At 47.1% G+C, this 23,902-nt stretch overlaps 1 protein-coding gene across 3 annotated transcripts; it reads left to right on the forward strand.

The window, feature by feature from the left end:
• The first annotated feature begins 228 nt into the window (after nucleotides 1-228).
• On the forward strand, nucleotides 229-22,929 carry LOC149352127 (acyl-coenzyme A diphosphatase NUDT19-like). 3 transcript variants are annotated; one of them, XM_089581292.1, is made up of 4 exons: nucleotides 229-447; nucleotides 9,991-10,736; nucleotides 16,252-16,459; nucleotides 19,694-22,929. In XM_089581292.1, exons 2-4 carry the CDS (start codon nucleotides 9,993-9,995, stop codon nucleotides 19,912-19,914), a joined length of 1,173 nt encoding a protein of 390 aa, XP_089437418.1. In that variant the 5' UTR covers nucleotides 229-447; nucleotides 9,991-9,992; the 3' UTR covers nucleotides 19,915-22,929. The 3 variants fall into 3 exon arrangements, with proteins under 3 accessions (XP_089437418.1, XP_089437416.1, XP_089437417.1); XM_089581290.1 differs by lacking the exon at nucleotides 229-447 and adding an exon at nucleotides 8,980-9,224; XM_089581291.1 differs by lacking the exon at nucleotides 229-447 and adding an exon at nucleotides 9,090-9,288.
• The last annotated feature ends 973 nt before the right edge of the window (nucleotides 22,930-23,902 follow it).

Genomic DNA, 23,902 nt, shown 5'->3' on the forward strand with positions numbered 1-23,902 from the left:
GGGCTTTGATTGGGCTTGCCCGCATATTACTCGGACAGTGCCATCGGGGTCAAGCCGCCGAACGCGAGTCCCGGAGAGCCCCGGTCCCGGAGGAACGGTAAGCGGAGCGCGAGCCACGCAGGGGAAAAACGTCACCGCGGCCCCCACGGCATCCTGTCTGACGGGTCCTCTCGCCAACCTAGATTTCCCTCACCCCGCCGCCACTCATGGTCGAGCGCGGCGACGGCCGCAGTTGGCCCGCGCAGACAGTTTCGCGCTCGTGCCTCGGTCACCGGTGTCGCGCCCCCTTCCTAGCCCCGGCGAACGTGTTCGCGCTGCCAAACCACCGCGCCTCGCCCGACGGTATGCTCGAGGCGCGACTGCGCTGACAGCCACTTCGACTCGATCAGCACGCCGCTGTGCCCACCACCGCCACCCTGACGCGCAAAGGGAACCGGAGAACCGCAGGTAAGCTCGCCGGCCGCCGTCTAGGGTGGCAGCAGCGCACACGGCGGCAGGGTCGTCCTCACGGCGCGCGGTTGACGGGGATAGACTATGAGCGGTGAACTACGTGACTGCTCGCTGGCACAGATGCACTATGACGGCTATAGCTTAAGGGCACTGATGACGAGAACCCTTAAGGTATAACCGTTGTTTCCTCGTCCACCAGCGCGCTGCTCAGCTGCACCTGTCGGGTCTCTTACTGGCGATGCTTCACTTGTTTCCACGACGACGCGGAAGTGGTTGAACCGTCATCCATCCGCTGAGCCGTTCAGACAGTTCGTGCATGCGAATCGTTTGCTTCTCATCCCAGGCAAACCGGGCAACCGTAAATTAATTTGCTCTATGAGCCGTCTTTGACGCGGCTGTGGATTGGATGCTGAAGATGGTATCCACGCAGCTATGTATAAATGTACCATCAAGTATAGACGCAACGCAGCTTCACACCGAAACTTTTTCAAAGTGCAAGAGTGTTTTATACAGCCTGAAAAGGACTGCTGATGATGCAGACTGCATCTAGAAACATCATGATCCCCCGCCAGTCCACGTTAGTGCGGCACCTCCGTGGCATTGATGAGGGATGATCACTCCCGAGCCTGTGGGTCAATAGCGGCGCCGCCGCCGCGCGCGCACACGCGCGAAGCAGCCGCGAGTGCTTTGATTCGTGTCATTGGGCCAGCAATACGCCGCACGGGTCGTTCACCCCGTCAGTGACCACGGATTCACTCCGCAGCGCAGCGGCTGCCGACGAGTGTCTCACGCCGCGTGCGTGAGAGCCGACGTCAGAGGCGCCGGTCGGACCTTCAGGGCAGCGGGTGCTTGCGTACGCGTCTGATTAGAGGCGCTCCGGGAAAAGCCGGGCCGCCGGCAGCTTTTATGAATCGCGCTCCCGCATGCGGAAAATTATGGACCGAAGCTGGTAGATACACGCGCCCATATACCTCGGCCGGCGATGAAAGACGGCGTTGCTTATGATCACGCATTGGGACTCCGAGCAGAATGAAGGTGGCTTTCTTGACACCTTGTTCTCTGTCGGCGAGTACAGTGAAGCGGAAATCGCACCGAACAAAAAGGGGTCATTCGCCCATGCGGGTAACCCCTTGGCACCAGCCCACTCCGATTCCTGCTGCACTTCCGTGACCCGCGCGCTCCGGTGCGGTCGACATCAATAAAGGCCCCCGGGGCAGCTCCTCTCCGATCTCACCCCGTGCACCACAGGTGTGTTAAATGCGAGCCCCCGCTACAAAGCTACAACGGGGAATCACGAACTGGTTTTGGTTTCCCACAGCGTCACGTGCGTGCCCCTGTGTCACGGTTGCGCTGCTCCGCGAACTGCACCGTAGCCATACATGCACGGTCTTGTGCGTACCCGAAACCGCTGATTTCTTGCGTGGACCTGTGGGATACGCGCTGGAGGAATACCGCCGATTCCGTGATCGCGACAGGCGAGAGCACACGCTTGCTCACGAAATGCTAGCCCTGATCTGTACCGAGTGGTTTTCTGAAAGCCACGGTTGAGCGAACGAACTAAGGGGAAAATGGCTTGAAGGAAAAGATGTGGCGGGAAGGAAGGCGTGACGAAGTGGCATGAGAGAGCTACTTTTCTGTTAAGCTGACCAACGAAAATGATTTGGACGTACAGTTCGAGTTCATTTCTTCCCAAAAAGTGCAAAAGAAAAGCTATCCCTCTTACCAGACCCTAACGTAGCATTTCATCGCGGACAGAAGCAGTCACAAAATACTTCGCGTGAGAGGCAAGCATGAAAGCTTAAACTAGAATAAAATCCAAAGACGTGAATTATCACGGAGAACTATTTTCAGCTGACAACGTTTTCGACAGCTTTGTAGCTCGCGTGGAATTCAAATCCTCAAACTATATAGTATACCGCTTTCTTCCCCTGCAACCGACACGTGTTGTAGCTATAGCTACCACGCCCAGCTTTTTTTTTTTTCTGTACGGAGTAATGCAGGTCTTTTCAAAGAAGACCCATTATAATGATAACTCGTATTCGCTCCACTAAAAGGCTTCATGCTACAGATGTTCTTTACCTTTTAAATACTGAAACTTTACATTGGTACAACTAAACCCTTTCGCGCACAGCGATAGGATGGCATCAGTAATGGCAGTTATGAAGGAGTTGTCAACATGTCAATATTAAGTTCACATGGCCCTCGGGATGCGAACAGCCCATGAACCGCCAGCAGAAACCGCCTTTGAACTGAGAGAACAGCAGTCACCCCTTCATGTGGTTTGGAAGACTTCGGGTCACTTCAGGAACACGTTCGTATTCAGGGAAGTGCAATTCATTTGAAAATAACGAATAATAAATTAAATAAGGTGCAAACATGTCGGAATCTTCTCGTACGAATGTATCCCGCAGCCCTCACGCAGTTACAGCACGTTTGTTTCCTATGTGCGGGCTTCTTTTTCCCGGAGCAGCACATCCGTTCAAGTACCTTCTGCAGCTTCATAATTCCTTCTGCGCCCCATGTGCTCCGATGGCGTGGCTGCAAGCTCCCGAGCACCTTGTCAGGCGCTCCTTGGCCTCACACTGGCCTTGACAGAGCACTGTCCTAGACTACCAGAGCTACCAAACACTGCATGCAGATTCAACAGCACGACCGCTTTGAGGGACCCAGACGTGTTGATTAAGCAGATGATTGGTATTAGAGCATTTGAACCACTTTTAAGAACTGCGAGACCCCATATCGAAAGTTGTCGATCGCTACCTGGAAAGGCCGACGCGTTATTTTAAGCAATACAGCTGAACCTCGTTATAACAAAGTTGAATGAGCCTGGCGATCACTTAGCTTCGTTATAGCCCGTGCTGACCGAGCTTGCAAGGGGAACAAGCATTGCTTCGTTATATCCATTAATTCGTTATAAGCGGTTTAGTTATAACGAGGTTCGACACTATTATATTGCGCGGGCACTTTACTTTCGATCTTCAAAGCTCCGACGAATATGTGCTGGACGAACTGCGCTCAAACACCTGCGATTCCTAGCTTACGGCCTGCACGACTGCGTGGCTGTCGTCCTTACGCAGTACTCAACACAGGCGCTCACGTACCACGCAGTCTAAGCGCGCTTTGTTTTTGTTTACTTTGTTTTTTGACAAATGAGGCGTTCATTGTTATCGGCCTACTTGTTACTATATTCAGCATACACAAGCCTCATATCTCTTCACTATCTCGACCGTCCCACTTCTGTCAACGGCCATTCGCGTCGAAGCCGAACTCCTCAGAACGATAAGAAGCAAGAAAGGAGATAGATAGGGGGGGATGGGGGGGGGGGGGGGGGGGACTTGCGAAGGTAACCGTAGTTTCCGGCGCCTACATGCGTGTTTCCGCGTGCCGCAGCGCGTGGATTTTTCACGTTGCCTGCCGGTCTGCGGGTTCGATGCGTACCGAGGGTGCCCTGATGGGCGCAAACATTGCAGGCGGCGGGGCGACTCTAGCGGGCCAAAGGTCTCGGCCGACAGTGGTACGGTGACCCAGTGCAGCGCCTGTCAGACGTTCAGACGCAGGTCGCCTTTCTCCCGCACGACGCTCCCTTTCGCCAGGCAGCGCGCTTCAGGCACAATTTGCGCTGCTGTCACACTGAGCCTTCTCGTTCCGGGCCCCCTCGCAGTGTCGGCAGGAGAAGACCCGTCGTCGAGGGCACTTCCTGAATCGCGTCCCCCGTCGTGCGCACCGTCGGCCTTGTTGTGGATCCGCGAGCAGGGCATCTCTAATGCCTTCCGCGACTTTCGACGTAGACGAAATGGCGTCTCTCCAATTTCCGCGTCGGCTATACCGGGCCTACGCCGAAGAAAAGGTCTTGCTCCAACTGCCCTCACGTACGAGGCTCTCCCGAAACGTGGTTTATTCTGGAATGTATTGCTTCGTTCTCAACAAACACTTGTTACCCCACGCCCTAGCGCTACAAAAAACGCATCACGATGACGGCGTGGCGCAGGTCGGTATGGGCGAACCATATTTCTCTCCTGATGTCAACCATTTGGGACTGCCTATTTTCCCGGGAATCGTTCCTGGACGCTCGCTTTGTCCGAGATTGCTCTTTCTCACTTTCGCCCTGATCGCATTGATATAATGCGTGTACTGAAGTGCCGTTCGCGAACATGGATCGACTGGAGTACCGCTGCATCGCGATCCGCTTAGGCTCTCGCATAGTAGGCCTCGCTGAGGCGGAAGAGTGCCGGGATAGAGCATTTTAACGGGCGAGCGGCAACCAATATAGCGACTCTTCCGCGGCCCAAGTATAGCCTCCTAATCTGGAGTTTTCCTGTCTGCTATATCTGCTACGGAAGCTTTTTCCGCTTGCGTTTAGCTCAGGACGGCGAATAAGATCGAGATGCCGTGTGGCCACGCACCAGAAAGAGAAATGTAGGTCCACGGAAGTCGCCTGCGGTACCCCGAAGCGAGACGTCATTATCAAGAACGATAAACTACTTTGCTTCTAATCTTGTGCCTATCGGCTATTGCTAACTTAAATATTCGTAGCAAGTGCTTCTTTAAAAAAAAACGATATCTGCATCAAAGCATCGTTGGAACGAACACATACGTACGGCAAGAACACTTGTCAATAAGCGCAATTCGATAAAAGTGAGTGAAGCTTGGACTAAACTCGTGCTCTAAATGCACAAGCTATACGCGTAGGTACACCAAGCAGACACTGAAGCGGACAGACGCTCGTTGCTAGCAAAGTGGAGTCATTTTTATTTTGTTAGAAAAAAAAAAGATGTCAGCAGCCTCTGCGGCTACCGTTTCTGTCATTCTCCAGTGTTGTTCATCCTCCGATGTGAGCGCTTTGTACGCCGCCACATCACTGCTCCCATTCTGACAAGCGCACACCCCTGTCGAATGATATGTCAGTCTACGGGTGCAGTATGTGCGCGAGCTCAGGCGGCCCACATGGTGTGGTGTGAGGCCCATTCGACCCATGGCCCTCCATGCGGCGTTCATATGGGTTCCAGACGGAAACTGCATCCATCCCTAAACAAAGACGTACTGGTTCTGTTTGAATTCGTATATAAAACATACGAGTTAACACAGTAGCCACGTGGTTTCATGTAGGTGCTAAATGTTTTTTTTTTTCTTTTCTACTAGAGCTAGGCCATGCAACAAACGTGCCTGGCCACGCCCACCGCTGCTTTTTTTCATTGCAGATAGCCTCAGCATCTACTTCAATTTAATGTAGTTTTCATTTCTCTTTGGGCGCTCCTTTCCTCCTGTTTTACTCTGCGTATTTGAACAGTGCTCCCCGGATTTACCCGACAATGACGGCACCGTGTAGGACGCCAGAGCGACGTCGAAATGCGGTGGCTTCATACAACGTTTGAAGCCAGGCAGCACATGCTGAAAGAATGAACTTGGCGTAATGACGTGGCCTTTGCAGCTTTGTTTGGTCTGAGAAAGAACAAAAAAGCATACGGTGAACTCGACCTCGCGCAGTCCTCGGGAGTTTTGTCGGTTCGCCCTTCGGATTAAGCTGCGTTCGTGGCCACCGCACTTCGAGCCCGGTGCAAAGCCCATGTAGTTCGGTCGAGTACATGAAGAACTTAGACTGCGGGAATGATTGGAATGAAGGAACTTCATTGCAACGCGAATTCACGATTTCAGTAAGCTTGATCGCAAGCTCGCGACCAACCGATCAGTTATCGCGCCCCGACCGTTACTGGCAGTGAGCTCGACCTTCGTGTGCATGGGTCTATCTTACGAAGCGTTGTCGCACGATGGCGGTGGTGGCCCGCCAAGGGGGCAGTTTTTTGTTCTAGCTACGTGTTCAAAACAATAGTCACGTTATACGAGATATTAATAGCATGGAAACGTCGGTCTCCCCGACTGATATGCTCCACTGGCCTCGAAAGCTGAATACGTCACACCAGCGGATGAGAAGTCGCTTTACTTCTTTCGTATCATGATGAAGGTTCTTGTGCCTTTCTTTCGTCAAGCATGGACCGTATTTCGCTCGGTCAATACTTTGCGGGGCCAGACAATCGAAAAAGAGAAGTGAGCCCGTCCATACATACCTGCGATTGCTATAGGTGATAACGCTCTATTCTTTTGTCATCCGGCCGCGAGTGCAGGTTTGAAGACAATGGAAGTAATTTCTGCTCTACCGGAAGCATACATTTTCCGACAATAGGGAGCAGGCGAAGTGTGTGGTTATGTGTTGAGAGGAAATCAAATTATCATCTTTTTGTACGGAAGGCGCATAGATGACCACATTTCAGCGACTACTGCCTACTCCGTTTCAATCCATTATGTAGGCATCCTGCTTGCGGCACGGATAGCGCACGCATGCATCTCTGAAAATGTCAGACTTCCAAACGAAAAATCATGACGCGCCTGGATGGTCTTGTTAACTGTACTAAAACTGCACCGTCGGCGCCTTATTTTTATCATTCTGTTTCGTACATGTCGTTGTCTCTGTTGCGCTCGGTAGTTCATAAAATGCATTCGGCGTGCAATAACGCGTTTATCTGTGTTAACAGCATGTGAACTAACCAGATTCTGTTCTTCTTTAGACGCGTCAAATGTTAAAGGCAAAAAATAGATAAATAAAAACGTTGTCATGTTAAACGACAACGACGGCTTTGCTTACTCCGGCGCACTTCAAAGAAATAAAAGCCGTCGAAAGACGTCGCTTGGTTTTAATGTTATTAGCTAAAACGCATGAGCTTGAAATACAGCTGCTTGGAATTACCACTTCTCGCACGATACTGGCTACGCGAAACAGGATAACAATATTGCTAGCCAGCTAAAGAAAGGGGTCTTAACGCTCCTTTCTTTACCTGGGTGCTGAAAACACATGCCATGATTACTTGTGAAAAGTACCTGAAGTTGTTTTTATTATACTTTCTTTAGCGTTATTGTGAAAGCCGCAATTTTTACTTGTCGGTCGACTGATGGTGCAACGGCGTTAAGTGTGGTGCTTCATAGGCGATCTTCGGGCAGTGACCAGGTTGCATTTCTACGCTGTGGCTGTTAAATGCCGACATATTGGTTTCGCAGAGCCACACGGAGGGAGTCGATGTTAGTGCAGAGCCTAGAGCTCTTCTAGGCTTGCTTTCTGCCCTCGAAGCCTGCTCCGACATTGCGATTGAGGTATGGTTCGCAGCTTGTGAGCTGGGGATTAGGAGCATAACTGGGAGAGGGGCGTCGAAAACTGGACGGTGCTCCTGCCAACAGCTTCAAAAAATCTTCCAACATCAAACGATGGCCTTAATTTTTCGCCGCTCTAAATTGTGCAGCGGGAAGCATGCCTATAGTCTGCTCCTCTCGAACAAACCTTCGTGCCCGGACGCCGCTGACGAGCCTTGCCGAGCGAGCGAGCGAACAGCCGTCGTGTTGTTCGCATTTAGAACCGCGTAGCCCTCGTCTTCCTGGCGGAACCGCGCGGCGCACTTGTTGGGCCACCGGAGCGCCACTCGCCACCGCCTTTGTAAGTCGCCCTCGAGGAAAAGAGAACTCTCAACTCGTTCTTCTTACTTTGAGCAGGAAAACCTGCCGCGAGGGGATGTGCTGCTGCTCGGGGAAGTTTCCTGCTTTTCGTCTGGGCGCTTTTTCGACGCTGCCATGTGAACCGACGCAGGCTGGCTGCAGCGCGTGCAGCTTTGACACTGTTCCGATAGAGTGGCTCGGCTGCAGCCCACAGTGCACCACTTGAAGCGTCCCGTCACATGAACCCTAGCTGCATCGATAGCCTCGCGTGCGACGAGTTCTTTCGACATATTGCGTTGCACTAGCGCTTTCAATTCATATATCTATTTCTTGCTCGTGCCAAAAAATTTAAAAAAAAGGGCAATGCGGGACGGAGGGCCGTACACTGTACATCCACGGCCGCTAGATACAAAGCTTGCATCAAGCGGCCGTGGTACATCTTACCGTCACGTAGCCATGTCATAGAAGTCTGAAAGGGTGCTGCAGAAAATAACAAGTTTCGTCAAAAAAAAAGGAAAGCAGCACATTTCATTTAATTATGAAGGTGCGCATAGAAGCTTCAACAATCAGTACGTGACGAAAAACAGATGTTGGTTGTGCACGCCCATAAGAGACCTAACGTGTGCTTTGGTAACATGATCTTGAACAGACTCACTGGTCTGAGTATTGCAGTTAATACCACTCTGAACATAAGAACTAAGAATTTGGAAATGCTGGGCGCCTTTTCCACTCGAAGCTAAAATTTAGGAGGACGAGGAGGAAAAACATTATTTCAAATTGAATGGATGCTGAAGTACTCCTACTCTAGACTTTTTCAAAGAACGAATGGAAAAGGTGAACGCATGAGCAAAAGGAAAACAAGACGTGAGCGGCGCAGAGCCACTTAGCAGTTGCCTGCGCCGGTATTTTTATTGCGCGCCCGTTTGCGTCGTCTGCTGTCGGCCTCAAACGCGACGTCCGCCCTGCCGCTAGGGTGGCTACCGCAGTCGCAGTTGCGCATCAGTGCCCTCTCCATTCTGGGGTTGCTTTTTATTTCCTTGCGTGAGGGCATCATCATCACCATTACCCTGCTCCGGTTTCCGCTAAGATGGCGGCGGCCGCGATTCGGGTGGTGTGGCACCGCTGCCAGTTTGCCGGCAGACCTGTGTACCGTGAACGCTTTGCTTTAGGAAACTTGGGGTCGCCTGAGGCAAAGAGTTCGCTTTACTTTCTACCTGGATGCAGCACTAGACTTGCTTCAATGCAAGCGAGGCATTCGAGCCACTTGCGTGGTTTGAAAAAATCTGGGACAGAAACAGGTGCGCTATGTGACTGCCGTTTTCAGTGACTGTATTTTTTTTTTCATTTACGCAGGATGTTCAGGTAAGAACGTTGCTTTAAACGTATGTGCTACGTGTAAACCGACGTCGGGGTAGGCTGTTGCAGAGAGGGAGAAAAAAAAAGGGGGGGCGGGCCTTGGTTTTTAGTGACCTTGACACACCTGTCATTCTGAAAGCGAGAAGTGGTGCTGTTGTTTTGAGCCGTATTGAGTAGCGTACATTTCATACTTTGTCCGTAGTGTAGTGTAAGCTGGTTGCAGTCGCCACCCGGAGTAGATTTTGTGTTGTCAGAGGTGTTCGGTTAATTCTTGAACATATCTTCTTGTGTTTGAATAGTGCTTCTAGTCGCTGAACGGTCAAAATCGAAACCTATTTAACCACGCACGTGCGTATAATATGACATCGGAAAACGTCCTGCACTGGACAGAAGCCATTGTGTACCCTGCGAAAAGCTGATAAGCAGTAAACGGGCGAAGTATAAAAAGCGGTACGCGGTTCTTGACCGCCGCTTACTTGAGTGTCGCTTGCTTAAACCTGCTTTTGTTTTTCTTTTTCATTGTAGTGTCTTCCTGTGTTCCTAGGAAAGGGCGCGTTCATAATGTCCGTTGTGTGTTGTCAAGGGATGCACGACGAGTGGAACACTGAAGTGTCGACCTCAGTTTTTTTAAATATTTATTTCTTCATTGTCGGGCAGAGTGCAGAGTTCTTAATGAGTGTAATGTTGTGCTTGTCTCATCCATTGCAGCCATGTCAGCGCCTCCATGGAAGGAGGCAGCCAGCCTGATTGTAGTCAGTCGTGCCCCACTTCGAGATGTGGTGGGCAAAGACTTGGCAACAGCCATGATGGCCACTGTGTGGAACAACCAGACCGAGCGTGTGTCCCGCTGCGACTACCGGGTGATGATGGTGAAACGCTCAAGTCTGAGCTCCTTCATGGCCAATGCCTACGTGTACCCAGGTGGCCACTGTGAGCCATGCGACTTTTCACCTGACTGGTGGGAGGTGTTTGCCGCTGCTGGTGCCTCGAAAGAAGCTCTGCTCAGGGACATCTGCAACCGAGCCAAGGGTCCACGGCCTCCAATGATTACGAAGCCCATGACATTGTCCCATAATCAGCTCAAACCTGAAGACCATCTACCGGGCGACCTGGCTTACCGCATCTCAGCCATTCGTGAGACCTTTGAGGAGACTGGGGTCCTGCTGCTGACGCAAGCTGCTCCCAGTGATAGTGAGACCGCAGTGGCAGAATCGTTGAGTGAAAGCATAGACACAACACTATGGCGACAGCGGTTGCGAGAAGATCCTGTCAATCTGCTGCGTATGTGTCGTGAAAATCGTCTCTGTCCTAATGTCTGGGCCTTGCACGAATGGTGGGACTGGTTGACACCCATCTCAGTTGGCCACCGTCGTTATGACACCATGTTCTACATCTGCTGCATGGACAAGCAGCCGCAAGTGGTACTTGATCAAAGTGAAGTAATCACATTGAAGGTAAGCATCGCTTGGCAGTTTGGCACTTGAAACCATTAGCATGGCTTGCCAGAGACGGGGATCTGGCCATTTTTTAAGCTCATTGCTTTTCCTTATTCTGCTAACTTGCTTGTGCTGAAATAGGCTGTCATGCAGTTGAGTGTGAATCAAAACTGATAATTGGGCAAGCTGTTTCATGTTCATTTTTGAAACTGAGCCAAAGGGGGCCTGCTTATGTCCTGTCTGCCCCTTTACTTTGCCGTTTCAAAAAGAAGCATGAATCATAGGAGGAAAATTGGAAATTGTTTTTAGCCCTTATCTAGGTAGAATGTTGTCTATATCAGGACTTCTTATTTGTTTTAGTATTGTAGTTTGCAGTAGGATGCCTGCAGTACCATTTTGTATGGCTAAGTATAGTGCACCAGAGTGTTTTCCATGCATTGCCCAGATCACCGCAAGAACTGCAGGAATTGGCATGTTGAAATAAGTTTCCACATATGAATCTAAAACATTAGCAGACGTAAAGATGTTTTGCTTGGTCATTTAGCACAACTCAGTGCAAACCAATTAGCAATGCCTCTTCCATGCATTTAACAAAAGTCGATAGAGGTAGGCTGAAGCCTGTGTTGTTGTGCTTTCCAGTGCGCATTATTCCAAGTGTAATGGTGCCGTGAGCAAGTCAGATGTCTGCACAGCTAGGCTCCCAGTGCTTGCTCGTAATAATACTTCCGTTCATTATAAACCTTTCATTTTTAAGGATAAAAGTGCATTTTTTCCTCAATCCTTTTTCCATTCTTTGTCGCCTTTATTTTATTTCTCTGCAATTTTTCCATTTATTTTGAGCCTTTATGTCCCATGTACAGTTCATGCAACTGCACTAACCTCCTTGTTTGTTGCTAAAGGCATCTTTAGAATCATTTGTAGTGGCCATTTAGTTGGTGCTTCTTTTAAGTTTGTTTTCTAGGTGAAAAAAAAAAATGTATAACCTGGAAATTTTTCTTTTTTGATTCATGTGCAAACCATAGAAATTACACATAAACTTCATGCCCAGTCAGTTGCTGCTGGCAAGCAGCTAGCAGTGTTCGTCACAGTGCATCTGCTGGCAAAAATTTGTGTTGACACTATCTACCCAAAGCATGCTGTTTGGGAATAAATTGAAATGTTGGACGTGAGCTCGAACGCTCTCATGCCTGATGCATCACTGCATCCAGCAGTTTTAACAAAAATAAAAAAAAGGTGGCAAACCTGTGTCACAGAACCTGTTTACTTGCAGAAACAAGACTTTCGTTCCAGTCTGTTTGCACAAACAGGTAGTTTGTTTCACTGATGCACATCCAGCTGTCTATATTGAAGAACCCATCGTGGTGCCTCAGTGGCTTTAGCCTTCAGCTACTGATCTCAAGGCCGCAGGATTGAAACGCGGCCATAGTGTCCATATTTTGTTAGAGACAAAATGAAAAAAGCCTATATGCTGTGCAATATCAGCGCACTTAAAGAACTCAGGGTGGTCTATGTCAATTCAGAGCTCTTCACTATAGGGCATCCCTCATATCCCATGTGTCACTTTGGGGTTTTATATCTGACAATTTCTTTTTGTAGCAAAAGCTACAGCAGGCTAGCAGAAGCGCATTTCGCGGTGCCTGCCAAAGGCCACAACTCAGCATGCGCCGTTACCATGGCAACCAGTATCGTGGCAACCATGGTGCCACAGCCGCTGCACTGTACTGTTCATGCACAGTCGCTTCGCGCAGCTGGGATACAGGCCAGAAGCGATGTGCTCGCTCCTCAGACACCTACCATGGTAGAAGGAGAGCGGCCATACTCTGCACGGCAGCAGTACAGGCTGCCTGAAATTGAGTCTGCCAATCCAGAAGTCGTCGCATGGTACAAGGCTGGCCGGCAGCATGAAAACGAGGCGAGAAAGGCTAAGCGGGCGGCCGAGATGCCTGAAGAACGAGAGGAACGTCTCGCGAAGAGGCGCCGCCAAGCTGCTGAATGATAGCGACAGCATGTCGCTACTGAGATGTCGGTAGACGAAACAGCTTTCTTATGTATGTCCTGGCCTAGGTGAGCTAAGTCGCTGCCATTTTTTATTGTTGGAGAGTCCAAGTAAAAGCCCAGTTTCAAACTGCATTTTTTGGAATGCATAAACAGCTGGTATAGGAAAGGGTAAGCTTACTATATCATGGTTAGAAAGTTACAGGAGATACAGTTGCAGAATAAAATTGAAGTTGTCTTTCTTGGTGTTATCTTTGCTCAGCATTTCAAACTTCACATGGCTCCAGTGAATGTGTGAGCTTTGAACATTTTGTCTAAATAAGTGGTTGACTACACCTTCGCTGTATTTTTTAGCGTAAGGACAAGCTTGCATGTTTGGACTGACATTTATTCCTTTTCTGTGTGTCGCTGCATAATTTATTTATACATTTTTTTTTGTTGCTTGACCACTAGGTATTAAGGTGCCTGTCAGTGCAGCCTTTGTAATGTTAAATCAATGGCAGGCATGAATGGTTGCTAGGAGCTAGTAAAGCAGTCAAAAGTACCTGGGTAGTGGATGAGCGCAGTGTCATTAACACTCAATTCTGATGACATTGTCAGTTTGTTGACTATCATATGACTATTAATAATGGAGCTTAATTATAGAGTATCCAGAGATTCAGATGCGGCCCATGTTTTCACATACTGTGGGAACAAAAAAGGTGTGCATGGGTCTACAGTGCATATCTTCAAAAATTTTTATCAAAAGTAAACAGCTACTTTGTGCAGAATGTACTTTCACAAATCACATCTGGTTAGTTCGAACTTTTTATTGTGCTTTCTTAAGCAGGTTGCTTTTTTTTTTCCTGTTCAGTGTGAGCACACTAGATATACAATGTGTTGATCATGGACAGGTGAACCTTGTCACAATATTTGATTTCAGGTGTTGCGTTTTACACTTCCTGAACTAAGCATGGTTTAGCAAGAAAGTCATCGTGAGGAGTAAATGCTGAGGTGCAGCATTTCTGCAGCATTTCAGTGCTTGTCATTCATGACTGCATGCTGGAAGCTTTTATTGCAATTTTTTTTTTTTTAGCATTACTTGATCATTCTTCGGTTTCTAACCATGCTAAGACAAAGTATGTGTCACTGTGCAGTGGTATTTGGCATTCTGGGTACAGGAGCATAGCAGTAAGGAATTGTCTGGTGCTTCCTGGTGGAAGCTATTTCGTCTAGTGTTACCTGCAGTGGGTGAAATTTTCTGCAGCACCGATCACTCAGTGTTATGAGCACATACTGTATTATTGCAATGCAGCTTAGTTACTTGTGATTAGTTTCCCTTTGGGACTGGAAAAATTAAACTACAGCTATGTAACGTTCACTACATTTCATGCGTGGACTGCTTGATGTGACAAATGTGAATCTTGCCTAGCATCTTGCATTGAGGAGCCAGGAGTAATTTTACAGAAAAGACTAATGGCATGTGTGGCCTGAAGCCTCACAGGCTTTAGCCTTACCTACACCTCATGGCCAGGGATTGTCATGCAGAATCTTATGATCTTGTGCATTTGCATGCAGCTTGCTTGTGGATAGCCAAGATTCATCTCGGCAGGCTCCTTGCTCCACAGCAAGTTTTACTTTGAAAGTATTACTACAGCTGTCACAGAAGGAAATAATTTTATTGAGCCATTCGGAAACGCTTAAGTGTTTTATTGGTAGGGATATTTATTGCTAAAGACTTCCTTAGGAATTCCTGTCACAACCTGTATGACACAGAAGGCAACTTTGAAGCTGCTTCTGACGAAGTTTCACGGGAGATGGAGGCTGGATTGTCACTCCAGATTTCAGTTTCCTCTACTCAATTGTAAACCTTCCATGGCCCATTGAGTCTACCTAAAGCTGAGCACAGCATGAATTTGTCTGTGGATGAGAAGAAGTAGGAAATGTCCCAAAGTTCCCAGGTAGCACCGAACATTAGAATAGTGTTATAAAAATGTTATGTAAGTTGGAGTAATGTTACATGTTGCATAGTAACTTTACATTAACATTAAAAATTAACATACTATAATGTTATAAGTTACATAGGAAACGTTACTTTCACATTCTAAACGAACGTTGTTTTAATATAATCTTCTAAATTTTATTATAATGTTTCAGGTGCAACTATAAAACAACATTGCAAATATATTTCGAGCACGGATTTCCAGACATTTTCTCACTGTTCTTAGAGTAAAAATGTTTTTCAACTAACAGTACCTTGTAACCACATCTCTTAGATAGTACTCGCCATAGATTACATGAAGAGTCCCATTATTTGGTCACAAAACTTTAGTTATTAACCATTCCCCACTGTCAATCATGGGACATCCCGCAGTAGCGAGTATACTAGCTCGGCGGCATGACATCCGTTTGGAGGTGAGTGAATACGAGTTGCTGTGCTGTAGTGTAGTGGAGAAGGTGTCGCTCTTGTTGTTGGTTCTTGCAAAGTGTTGTAAGTTGTGTGCCGTCACCACTGGCAGGCCTGCATGCTTGTGTGGGGCTGCTTCACCATTTTCGAGAATGTTGCATTTATGTTGTTTACATGTTTCATGAATGTTTGGGGAAGGTTATTCGAACATTTATATGTAACATTACAAAAACATTAGAAAAAAAGGACATTAAAGACATTGAAATAACATTTGAGCATAACAAAAATGTAACATTATCGCAATGTTTCGGTGCTACGTGGGTTGGTGCCTCCTTTGTGTAGAGCCCTGCTCACACATATGGCTGGCACTGGAGCGAAATGACACAAATGTATGCATTGTGTAACATAGGAGATCTCTTACTTTGGTCTCCTGGAAACTTGCAAAGATTAAATTTTAGTAGCATTCAGGAAAACACTTGCTATGAGTGCACTTGTGTTTTGTTTTCTAGTTGCTTATTTTGGCCTTCGAATTGCTTCTGAAGGTAAGGGTTTAAAAGTAGCCTATTTTCTCTTCTTGTGAACATAAAACACTGAAATGAAAGCTTGCAGAAGAGTGTGCTGCAGTCATTTGCAAGTGAGGACGAATGTGGTGCAGGGGGATGTAGTTGCAACTTTGCGAAGTGCTTCCTGCTCAGTATGGTTTATTGGTATATTGTAGCGGCCCAGCCGCTGGCAGCTTGCGAGTGCATAGTTCTAGGTTCAGGTACCCAGCACGTCTATGAAGTGCAACAAGGGGTTTATTGAGACATAGCAGCGGAAGGGGGCAAAAGGCTGTGCCTTCGTTCGCTGGCACTAGACCCACGTTCGCGCGCTCGGCTCCTTCCTCGTCGTAGACTACTGCTTTTATCGCGGCACCGTAGCCTTCACCACTGCAGTGGTAACGATTTTGAAAGAAATGCTCGTGCAGTGCGTATGCGTCGCTTTGCAACCATTGCACCTTTGTTGTACTTAATGGGGAACTGATCGCTATGAGAATTGCTCGTGCTCCGAAAATGCCCAGATGATTGCTCCCTGGTGCGTGTGTATAGGCATAGCCTACAGTCTTTGGGGAAGTCCGCGCGGCCGGTTGTGACATGCACCTCTTCATTGCAGTGGTGTACCCCGGAGGGCATGCTGCAGGACTACTCCACCGGAGCGGTGTTCTTGGCGCCGCCGCAGGTCTACGAAACATCGCGGCTGCTGAACATGACCAGCTTCGCAGAGCTAAGCCAGTTTGCCTGCCGCAGAGGGGCCGAAGGCTGCGAACAGTGGATGCCCGTCATTGCCTCGGCCAGCGACGGCGCCGTGTCGCTTCTGCCAGGTCAGTTTGCACGTGCGCCCGAGTCCGGCCCTCGAGTCCGCGAGACTCCTGGGGCGCCGAACGCGTCGTCCGAGCGCGCCGCTTCAAAGGAGCCATGAAAACGGAGGCGCGGCGATTGACCTCGCTTTCCAAAGCAGACTTCCGCAAACCTGCGCACTGGCGGACCGCCGCAAACTAGGCAGAAAGAAAACATTCTCCGGGGACCATCGGCTGCATTCCTCCCTAGGCGTACGAGAGCCTGCGCCGCCGCGGTGGGCGGCCCCGTTTCCTTGACCTTGTTCCGATGCGCTCCCCCGTCTTTGTTTCGTTGCTTTTTTAATCGTATGCGCGCGGATGATCTCCTGTGCCATTCTCTCCACCCCCCACCGCACTCCCACCTTCTCATCTCGTCGGCCGGCCCTGCAGGGAAGCCGATGGACTCGTTGCGCGCGGCTTCGCATCTCGCTACTTTCGACACTCCGGCGGCGGCCCGCGATGCGCTCATTCAACTGCAGCTTTGTCATCGGCCCGAATGTTACAGCGGTCATTTAGATGTCAGTTATCGCTGTATGTAGAGGTCTTTAATTGCGCTGCATGCAGAGTGCTCCGAGCAACTCAGGCCATGGTTGTAAAAGTGGCGCGTTTTGTGAGTATTGAGGTAATTCTCACCGTTGCTAGCAGCTGTCTCAACTGGAGAGGAATATTTTTAGCTCCTTGACTTTTTCGACTTCCAAAGGCGTTGGAACCTAGCTGTGAGTGTGGTGAACTCCTCAGCTGGCGCAGCTCACGATGGCTTTGTTATTGTGCAGACATGGTGGCTAGTAATATGGAATTTGGAATTTTCATTGCTCAAATTTCTGTATCTGAACATCCCACGCTGTCAAATTTTCGGAAATTTTGAATGCTGGAAAAAAAATGCAGAAAAAAGTTTTTCCCCGGAAATATTTGTAACGTTAGGAAGATACCCAGAAGAAGATTGTGTAGGTAATTTAAATCCAGATGCGCCAATGTTTGACACCAAAAAAACTTCTTCGTGGATTCTTTTTCACATATATGCTGTGGCTTCTCAAGGACTGCCAATTGCTGGTGTGTGTGGTACGAGTGGTGGGTACTTTTGTCTGCACTCACAACCATGGTGAGCCAAAGAGAGGGCGCGTTTGGAGCAACACTGAAAGGTGAAAGAAGTGTCCACCGTAGGGGGTTCAGTCTCTACATGGCTGTGTTTCAAGGATCCCATCTGCTTACTGTCTCTCGAGAAATGACGTTTTGAGATCCGGCAGTATGCTGTCAAAAGCTGACTGCTGCATGAAGAAAAAGAAGGTAGCTGACAGACAAGCCAATCAGTGTACTTTTTAGAAACCTCCCTTGAGCAAATTGCACCTGAGATCCAGGAGAGTCTTGATGAGGTGCAGACAGGTTTGTTGCTTATAATCTATAATGGCTTGAAGCTTTCAAGTTTAGAAGGCTCGCATTCGAGCTCCCCTCAATTGCATTGCATTCGCTAAATGGACGGCTCTGAATAGTTCAGTATATAACAGGCAGCAGTTGAAAAAATTGTAAAAGATTGTAAAGAACTCTCAAGTGGCGCCTGCACACACTGTAAAGCAGAAGAGCATTGTGATCTAATCGCACTTTACTTCTCTAACATCACCGTGCTTGGCATTTAGCGGGGTTTTTTTTTTTTCAGAAATAAGAAATAAAAAGGGCTGTAATGCTGCCGAGATGGAAAAGAGCTAGAAGTGTTTTTTCATGAGGAAGCTAATATTGATGCACAGATATGTGCTAGGGAGGAAATAGCAGCTTTGAAAGTCCAGTTTTATAATTTTCACCGCATGATGCCGCATTCTCATGTGGTACACAACTGGGCAACTTTTGTTTAGTTTTTCCTTACCAACTGTGAGGTAAGCGTGGTGCAGTGGCACAACCATGAATTATTTCAGAACTGAAATATAATTCTAAGTCAAGTGCACTTTTGGCGTCTATTTTTTTTTCTTAGCAGCTGTGTATGCCAGTTTGAATGTTCAGTGGAATAGTTATTGAATGCCTCATTTACGCACCCTCTAGACCATGTCCTTTCTTTCTTTTCCTGCTTTCCGTTTCTCGGGGAAAAAAAACCAGAAGTGTTTTCCAAAATTCTCGTTTTTTTCCCCCCGAAACCTCTCATCAATATCTTCGAAGCGCTCTCAAGTTTGCACAGTCGTGGTCACAACTAGTGCGGGGAGAGGACAAAACCTGTTGGCCTCCTGGGTTTTTGATGCTTCCCGTAAAGCGTGGGAAACATTCCAGTTAAAGCAACCTGTTCAGTAATCGCTTCACATGTTTGTCGTTTGGTACTGTAGAGCCTTCTGGTTGGAACTGTTCACACGCATGCATCCAGCATTTGAAAAAATTGTAAAGGGAATTGATTAACTATGAATACTAATATAAGCCGCCGCGGTGGCTGACCTGAAAGACACGGGTGCGATCTCTGCCGCGGCAGTCTGATTTCGATGGAGGTGAAATTATAGAGGCCCGTGTACTGTTTGATGTCAGTGCACGTTCAAGAACCCCTGGTTGTCAAAATTTCCGGAACCCTTCACTACGGCGTCTCTCATAGCCTTAGTAGCTTTGAGACGTTAAAGCCCCATAAACCCAAGCCTATGAATACTAATACGTCTGTTATAAGAACCTCAGTGGTACCTGAATAGCTTCATTCTGACCTGATATGCAGGTGGATTTTATTCTTTGCCTCAGGCTATATGGAACTGCCAGCATAAAATGACACTTTATGGTAGCATCATAAGAGTAGCTTGCTTCTCAGTTTTATGCCACATGTTTGACCAAATTGGCCATTTGCTTTGGTAAGGGCACAGTGTTGTTGAGACCAAAGACTGCTACTTGGAATGTTTTTGATATATGCTTTCTTGTTTATTTTCGCACTCAAATTTAAGTAGTCATTTTAACTCTGGAGGTTGCTTCACGGCCTGCATAGGGTTCCCCTTTAGGTGCAGGAGTAGTTTTGTGCAGGTTGCTGCATTTTTCAGGCACACATTTAGTACTCTGAACTTGTCCCCTGCACCAACTTTGTCTTCAGCGACACTCTTCGCATCAATGTCAAGTGTTCGGTGGAGTGTTTTGAAGGAGGTACTTTCGGTGTACATAGTTTAAGTGGACAAGTGTTTTCTTTCTGCTTGGTCTGTGGTTGTAGTGGCAAAATTTTAATGCCATTTGAATTTGGGCTTCAGAGGTTACACTGATGGTGGGCCCCCCGTGCAGGTGATGACCTCTACCCGGAGGAACCAGACTACTTTGGCCGGGGCCCTGGTCCCGAGTACCCGTTCAGCCTGGAGGAGCTGCGCAAGCGCTGCCAGAACCTCCACCGCATGGAAGTGCAGGGCCCCCTGTGCACAGCCTACTCCAACATTGAGCCTCCCAGGGGTCACCTGCAGCCGCAGACCTTCAAGGGCACAGCTTCAATGGTGCCGTCCATGCTCTGACAGGCTGCTGGGAGAAGTGAGCATGCCTAGCTGCTGCTGCTGCTGTGTACTTTGTTTTGCTCAAGCGGCTGGGCTGGGTGGGGAACACAGTAGCAGTATTGCTGCCAACTTTGCATTGCTGCCTCATCTTGTAGTGTGCCGTGTATGCCCTGCTTGGTTGTCCAGTCCAATTCTCCAGAAGCAACCATTACATGTTTGGCTGCACAGCTTTGCGACCCCTAGGTTTGTTCGGTCTACATATACAGAAGGTTTTCTTTTCAATCACATTGGATAGACATTTGGCAGCTGCTTTTTTTTCCTGTCAATATATTGCCTTTGAAGAAGTGGAGGTACCGAATATTTCGGAGTTTGTTTTAGCTGTGGAATGTTACGTATGTCATAAGTAAACATGGGTCACTGTATGGAATTCATCAGTGCTCAGTAAACAATTCATAATTGAAATTTTCTTGTCTCTAGTTTCAGTTTCAGTTGCTAGACTATTTTTTCAGTGTCACTATTGAATATGAGATCAGGCAAGGCATACAAAACAGCATTTATAGCCACTGCTTTGCCATTTCAATTCATTCAAACTCTTATGCTAAACGGCTGCAGAAGCCGGAATGGCAGCAAGTGAACAATGAGCTAATATATTATTTGTATGCCTCACATGATCTGGCGGTCACTTGTAACATCGCAACAGTCATTCGACTGCTGAAACCAAAGCTGAAACTATATGGAAGGATAAATTCAGTTCTAAGTTAGATACCGAGCCTAGGCAAATTTTACATGGCGATTCATGTTTACCAGTGCTTCTTACACATAATTCGAAAGCAAAAATACATTACAAAAATTTTGGTGTCTCTACCTCTTTAGGAAACACTGCCTTCAAGCAGTGTTGAAGTTTTTTTTCTCTATACTTGGCAGTGACATCCAAACTACTGTTTTGATTGGTTGTGCTTTGACTGACCATTGCTGTTTAACTCTGATGCAGTTTAATGGCCTGTCTCTCTGCTTACCAATTGCAGTCTGCTTGTTACTTCTGTATTCTTTTTTGAGAAAATATTCAGCGCTTGATCGACATTCCACACAGTTTCTAGATGAATTACTTAAAATGTGAGCGAGAGTGGTTTTGTGTGCTGCAGTGTCATTTTTATTTGGAGTGGATCTCAGTGCAGTTCAGCAGTGCCAAGCTTCCAGCGCTCTCGAAACAATGAAGCATAATTGTGCACCATGGTTTTGTGGTGCATTTGATATGCTCTCTAGCTTTTAGTAATGAATGTAAAGTTTTTGTTGAGGCAAACATTGAATTTTTATTTCAGTTTCCTTCAATCCTCTAAAGTGTAAACTCCCGGGAACCCTTTGCACCAGTCTGATTCTATGTATTTTGCCCGTGGTTCTTGCTGTTCATTTGCTGTCAACCTTACTGGGAGATTGTGGTAAACATCTCCAGATAGCGAACAAAACAGCACTACTGTGTGCATACATCTAGAGTTATTTCAGTGTGCAGAGGTTGTTCTTGAAAGGGTGAACTTGCTAGCATGCAGGCGCAGGTTTCTGTGTTCTGTAGGAATCGAATATGCTTCTGAGCACGTTTTCCACCACAACCCTGCAATATGTAGCATGTAGAAGTTGCTGCTCTTTTTATTTTGAAGGTTTCTGTACTTACCAGGTATCTCCATAGTGTTCATGAATTCAGTCTTTCTCAGGCACTCTGTTATCATGCTGCAGTGTCTTGTATGTATGCAACCGTAAGTGCCTGAAATTCAAAGAGCTCACTTGTCATGTAGATTAGAAATGCTGAATCGCTTATCACTTGCTGTGGGCAAAATTATTGCTCTCTTTCACTTTGACTTCGTCTAAAACATTTCCTAAAGAGATAAGATGTTCTTTTCAAGTTGATGTCTTGTGTAAAGACTTGTACTTTCGCTCTGCCATATTTCATCAACTGCATGTGCGTTTGTCGTAGACGCAAACATACACGCTGGGAAAAGAAGCATTTAGATGTAATTAGACTCTGAATACCTGTTAAACTGCCTTACAAGAGACATCCAGCAAAGGCGGCTGGCTGTCTTCTCAGCATATGTTTTCAGCGACTCCTTGTCTTCCACCTGCTCTTCATCCGCTGGCATTGTTTGCTGTACTGGGAACAGCTGTGGAGATAGCAGAAGGTACACATGGTGTCTCTTCGTGATCCTGTGATACTCGAGCAAGATTGAAGTGGTTGTTATATAGCTCTCTACACTAACTGCCCTTATGAGGCAACATTGCAGTCTCAAAGTGCTTGGTGACTTTTGACTTACCAAGTTTTCTTTTGTGATGTCCAGTTCATTTTCTTGTGGCTTTCGAAATTTAGGCTGAAAAAGTTCTCGGTAAGCCTATATTTTTGGATGTAAATTATCTTACAACTTTACCACAAAGCAGCAAAACGTTTTCTTTCGCTATAGGCATGTGCAGCTGGGTAGCATGCTCTTTGGTCTTCGTATTGCAAGCGTCTTAGTTATTGTATTCTGTGCTGTGCATCTTTGAGGGCCTTGCATCATATTATTGAACTGGGAAAACTTTTCAAATGGCATTAATAACATCAACTCAAGGAATAGGATTAGTATTTTGTGAAGACATTTAAGTTTTGAATGCTCATGACAAGATTTTACTGTTCAAAACTCCGTAAGCTGGTATTCTGCTGCACTGTGTTCTAGTTAGGGCAGTGTTATGTATTGAAGAACCTGTAAACATGATTTGCATGCTTTTCAGCAAATGCCTCCAAATTTTTTATTTGAGCACTAAGGCCTTGACTAACTCTGAAAGTCAAGATGGGAATGTGAGCAGAATAGTGTGCCAGGACAAACTCTTCACTCAGCTGCATGGTGTTACTCTTTCCAAATGAAGAGATGTTTGTGTCACTGTTTCCTTATTCTGACTGGGAGCAGGCAACTAGGGCAAGGCTTGTACACCTGGAGACTTTGGGGACCAACTGCAGCCTGAAAATTACTGTTGCACATGTACAGCCGCTTGTTTAATAAAAGAAAAAAAGTTCTACTTGGTGTGCATTGTGGCTGATGCTCTTGAGAGGAAAATTCGCTCTATTTGAGCTTTTTCAAAATGCAGACTTGTTTTGTGTGCTTTTGAAAAAGGGCTTATTTGTGTTGTATAGCCTCCAAATTTGGATGCTGCATACCTTACCAACCATACCTTAACCATTTCCAAAGTGTACAGTAAATGAATTTGCGCCTAAGGGTTCAAACCATATTTTCCCCAGACAAAGGCCTAAGCTTCTTTAATACCATTCTGTGATGGGCACTGCTGATTCTGTCTGAGTGTGACTCCTACTGAAGTTTTGAGCACGATTGGTACGTAACATTGCTGCATGTTCGCACACGATCCTAATCAAATTGGCTTGCTAATGCTACTTGGCATTGCATGCATGTATAGTTGCGGAAGGTGTGACAAATACATGGGCTTGTGGTCAAGTACAGTAAGCAAAAACATTTCTGATCAAAAATTCTATGACTGACGCAGCTACAGCAGGTTCTATTGCAAATGCATGCAAAGCACCGTACATGCTGGCCGTGCTGTTTTGGTACAGTCTTTGTCAAGGGGGTTTACTTCTTAGCATTGCAGTGGGACTCCTGAAGCATTCTGGGAAGTCCTACTCATTGAAGGAGGCAGAAACAGAAATCTTCTTACCCAGAGGAAATTTGGAGCGCTGGAGATGCATCACGAACCACACAGTGAGGCTCAGAAGCAAACCCCCTGGGCTCCAAACTTTTGACAAAGGCTGTACATGCATGGTTGTTCACTACAGTCGAGCCCACTTATGACAATATTCAAGTGCCATGGAAATACCATTGTTATAACCAATAATTGTTATAGCAGGGCTGTGCCAAAAAAAGAAAAGATGACAAACTTCAGAGCATTTATTGACAGTAATACCCGGAGGGGTTTGATTGTTCTAATGCCTGCAAAAGCTTGTTAATTCGAAGTTCAGGGGACTGGAAAAATGTTCACCGAT

The sequence above is a fragment of the Amblyomma mixtum genome, chromosome 3 (assembly GCF_055824585.1).
Source record: "Amblyomma mixtum isolate Tamu chromosome 3, ASM5582458v1, whole genome shotgun sequence".
Classification (NCBI taxonomy): Eukaryota; Metazoa; Arthropoda; class Arachnida; order Ixodida; family Ixodidae; genus Amblyomma; species Amblyomma mixtum.